Here is a 2137-nt window from a genome sequence, read left to right on the forward strand (position 1 = left end):
GATGGATAGCTAACGTTAGCTAACAAGTTGATGGCAAGCTAGCTGAGACTAGCTCAGTTGGCTAGCTAGGAAATAAAACATCATGTTGTTGTTGATTGGAAGTAAGTAACGTTAGTCTTCATCCAGCTAAGTGACTGAAGGTAAGTAGCTAGTAGCTAATGTTGGCTCTGGTCTACAGAGCCCCAAATCAATCATGTATCGGCCAAAAGTTAGATATAGCTAGTCTTAGTCTATATATATCGTAGTACAAAGTTTTTTTGTGTTTTTTTTTTAGCAAACAAACGTTAAATGATCTGGGGGTTAGCTAGCCAACTACACCTGCCCTATAGCATTGGGTAGCTAACGATAGCTGCCTCGTACATTGATTTAGTGCAACCTTTATCAACCATTGGGTGCACTCTCACTTGGGTGAATGATTTTATTATTTATACGATTTCGAACATCAGTTCTTATATCATAGTTTTTACTCACCAAGTTTGGTGACCCAGCTAACTCTGGAGTTAATGGACATGTCTAGTCATGTCAGTTAATGTTATTGTTGTAGATGGCTAACTCACTAGTTATTAAACTTGCTAGTAGCCTAAAGTAGTTGCTAACAACCCCCCCTTCTGTCCACCCCCCACCTTTAGGACGCCAGCGTGGTCAGCTGGCAGGATGAAGGTGCTCCATACTGATACCTGTAACCCACCCATGGTGCCACTCACTACCGGGCTGGACCAGGCCGCGCCGGGCCAAACAGCTAACCACACTGGACACTCGCTCCTCTTCCACAGCCCAGACTGTGTCCCAGACCTGGGCCCGGCCCCGCAGCAGAGGAGCGCTGTCGTCCACATAGTGTCATCCTCCGACCCCAAATGGCACAGCACTGAATGTGACCCGACGACAACGGAAGGCCTCAGCAACGGGACCTGCCGTCCGGAGAACGTCATAGCGTCGTCTCACTGTAACAGCACTACTACTGACCTCGCGCTGAGCGACGACGGCGCACCTGAGATCTCCAGTGACCTCTGCCTGCCGGAGGTCTGCATCTCCTCCAACACCGTGGTGGAGGAGGAGGACTTCAGCTACGAGGTCCAGCAGGCCTACCGGATCTTCAGCAGCTTCCTCCTGGAGAAGCACAAAGGCATCACCACCCTGTTCCTGGACCCCATCGGCCCGGAGGACCAGAGCGAGGTGGGGCTCCGGGTCAGAGGTCAACAGCAGGCCAGGAGGTCGATGTGCCTGAGGAGGATGGAGGAGAAGTTCGTGGGCCGGGAGTATCAGACCATCACAGAGTTTGTGGCGGACTTCAGGTTGATGCTGGAGAACTGTTACAGGCACCACGGCGTCGACCACTGGGTCTCCAAACAAGCCCAGAAGCTGGAGATCATGCTGGAGCAGAAACTCACTCTGCTGTCTAGGTGAGCAAGCAGCACAGGCCACAGATCGAAATCACCGGTCGGATTGACACATTTCCATTCATTCATTGTTGACCAACATTCGTTAGTGGACTCAAACGATTCATTAGATTTGAATATTGACAAGGATGAAATTGCAGTTTTTGATTGATTTCATTAAAACTTTCATTCATTAATTGTTGACTAACATACTTTAATTCATTGACTTGCATGATTATTTCTGAGTGTGTGTACATTGTTGCTGTTTCACTGCCTGAACATATAATGAGGGATTGATTGATTATTAAAGGGGGACAATTTACCCTCAAGCAATTAACCATCAACGAGTTTCATTGCTCATTCAATCTCATCGGTGCCCTCGTCTCCCACCCGTCCAATCAGGACACTGCGAGAGAGGACCACCCTGCCAATGACCTCCCAGGGTCGTTTCGGGGCGGAGGATGAGCGGGGGGCGGCCGCTGGAGGGACGTCGACCAGGAGGAGGTCTGCGCCACGCAGCCTGGCTACCATCACCGTCGGTGGGCATGAGTCCATCATGGTGCAGGCCCTGCGTCTGGAGGAGCAGCAGAGAGCCAAGGACGAGAGACGGTGAGATTCTATGTTTTTTAATTAGGTGAAATAGAGTCATCGTGCTTTTTCCTTCTGGGGTTGATTATTTATTTCCAGGCTGCACCTCTTCTCAATAATGGTTGATTATTGAATGACGTTTTGTCATGTTGATGTTTTTGTGTGCACTTAAT

General features: G+C 49.2%; 1 protein-coding gene across 1 annotated transcript; it reads left to right on the forward strand.

Moving 5' to 3' along the window:
- Window positions 1–654: 654 nt before the first annotated feature.
- On the forward strand, window positions 655–1985 carry LOC311328606 (putative bromodomain-containing protein 10; the record flags this gene model as incomplete). The annotated part of the gene is made up of 2 exons (XM_084462551.1): window positions 655–1400; window positions 1779–1985. Coding segments are annotated over 2 exons (953 nt in total), but the record flags the coding sequence as incomplete, so codon positions are not given.
- Between the last annotated feature and the right edge of the window lie 152 nt (window positions 1986–2137).

Source organism: Borostomias antarcticus, assembly GCF_949987555.1.
Source record: "Borostomias antarcticus genome assembly, contig: scaffold_123, whole genome shotgun sequence".
In the NCBI taxonomy this organism is placed as follows: domain Eukaryota; kingdom Metazoa; phylum Chordata; class Actinopteri; order Stomiiformes; family Stomiidae; genus Borostomias; species Borostomias antarcticus.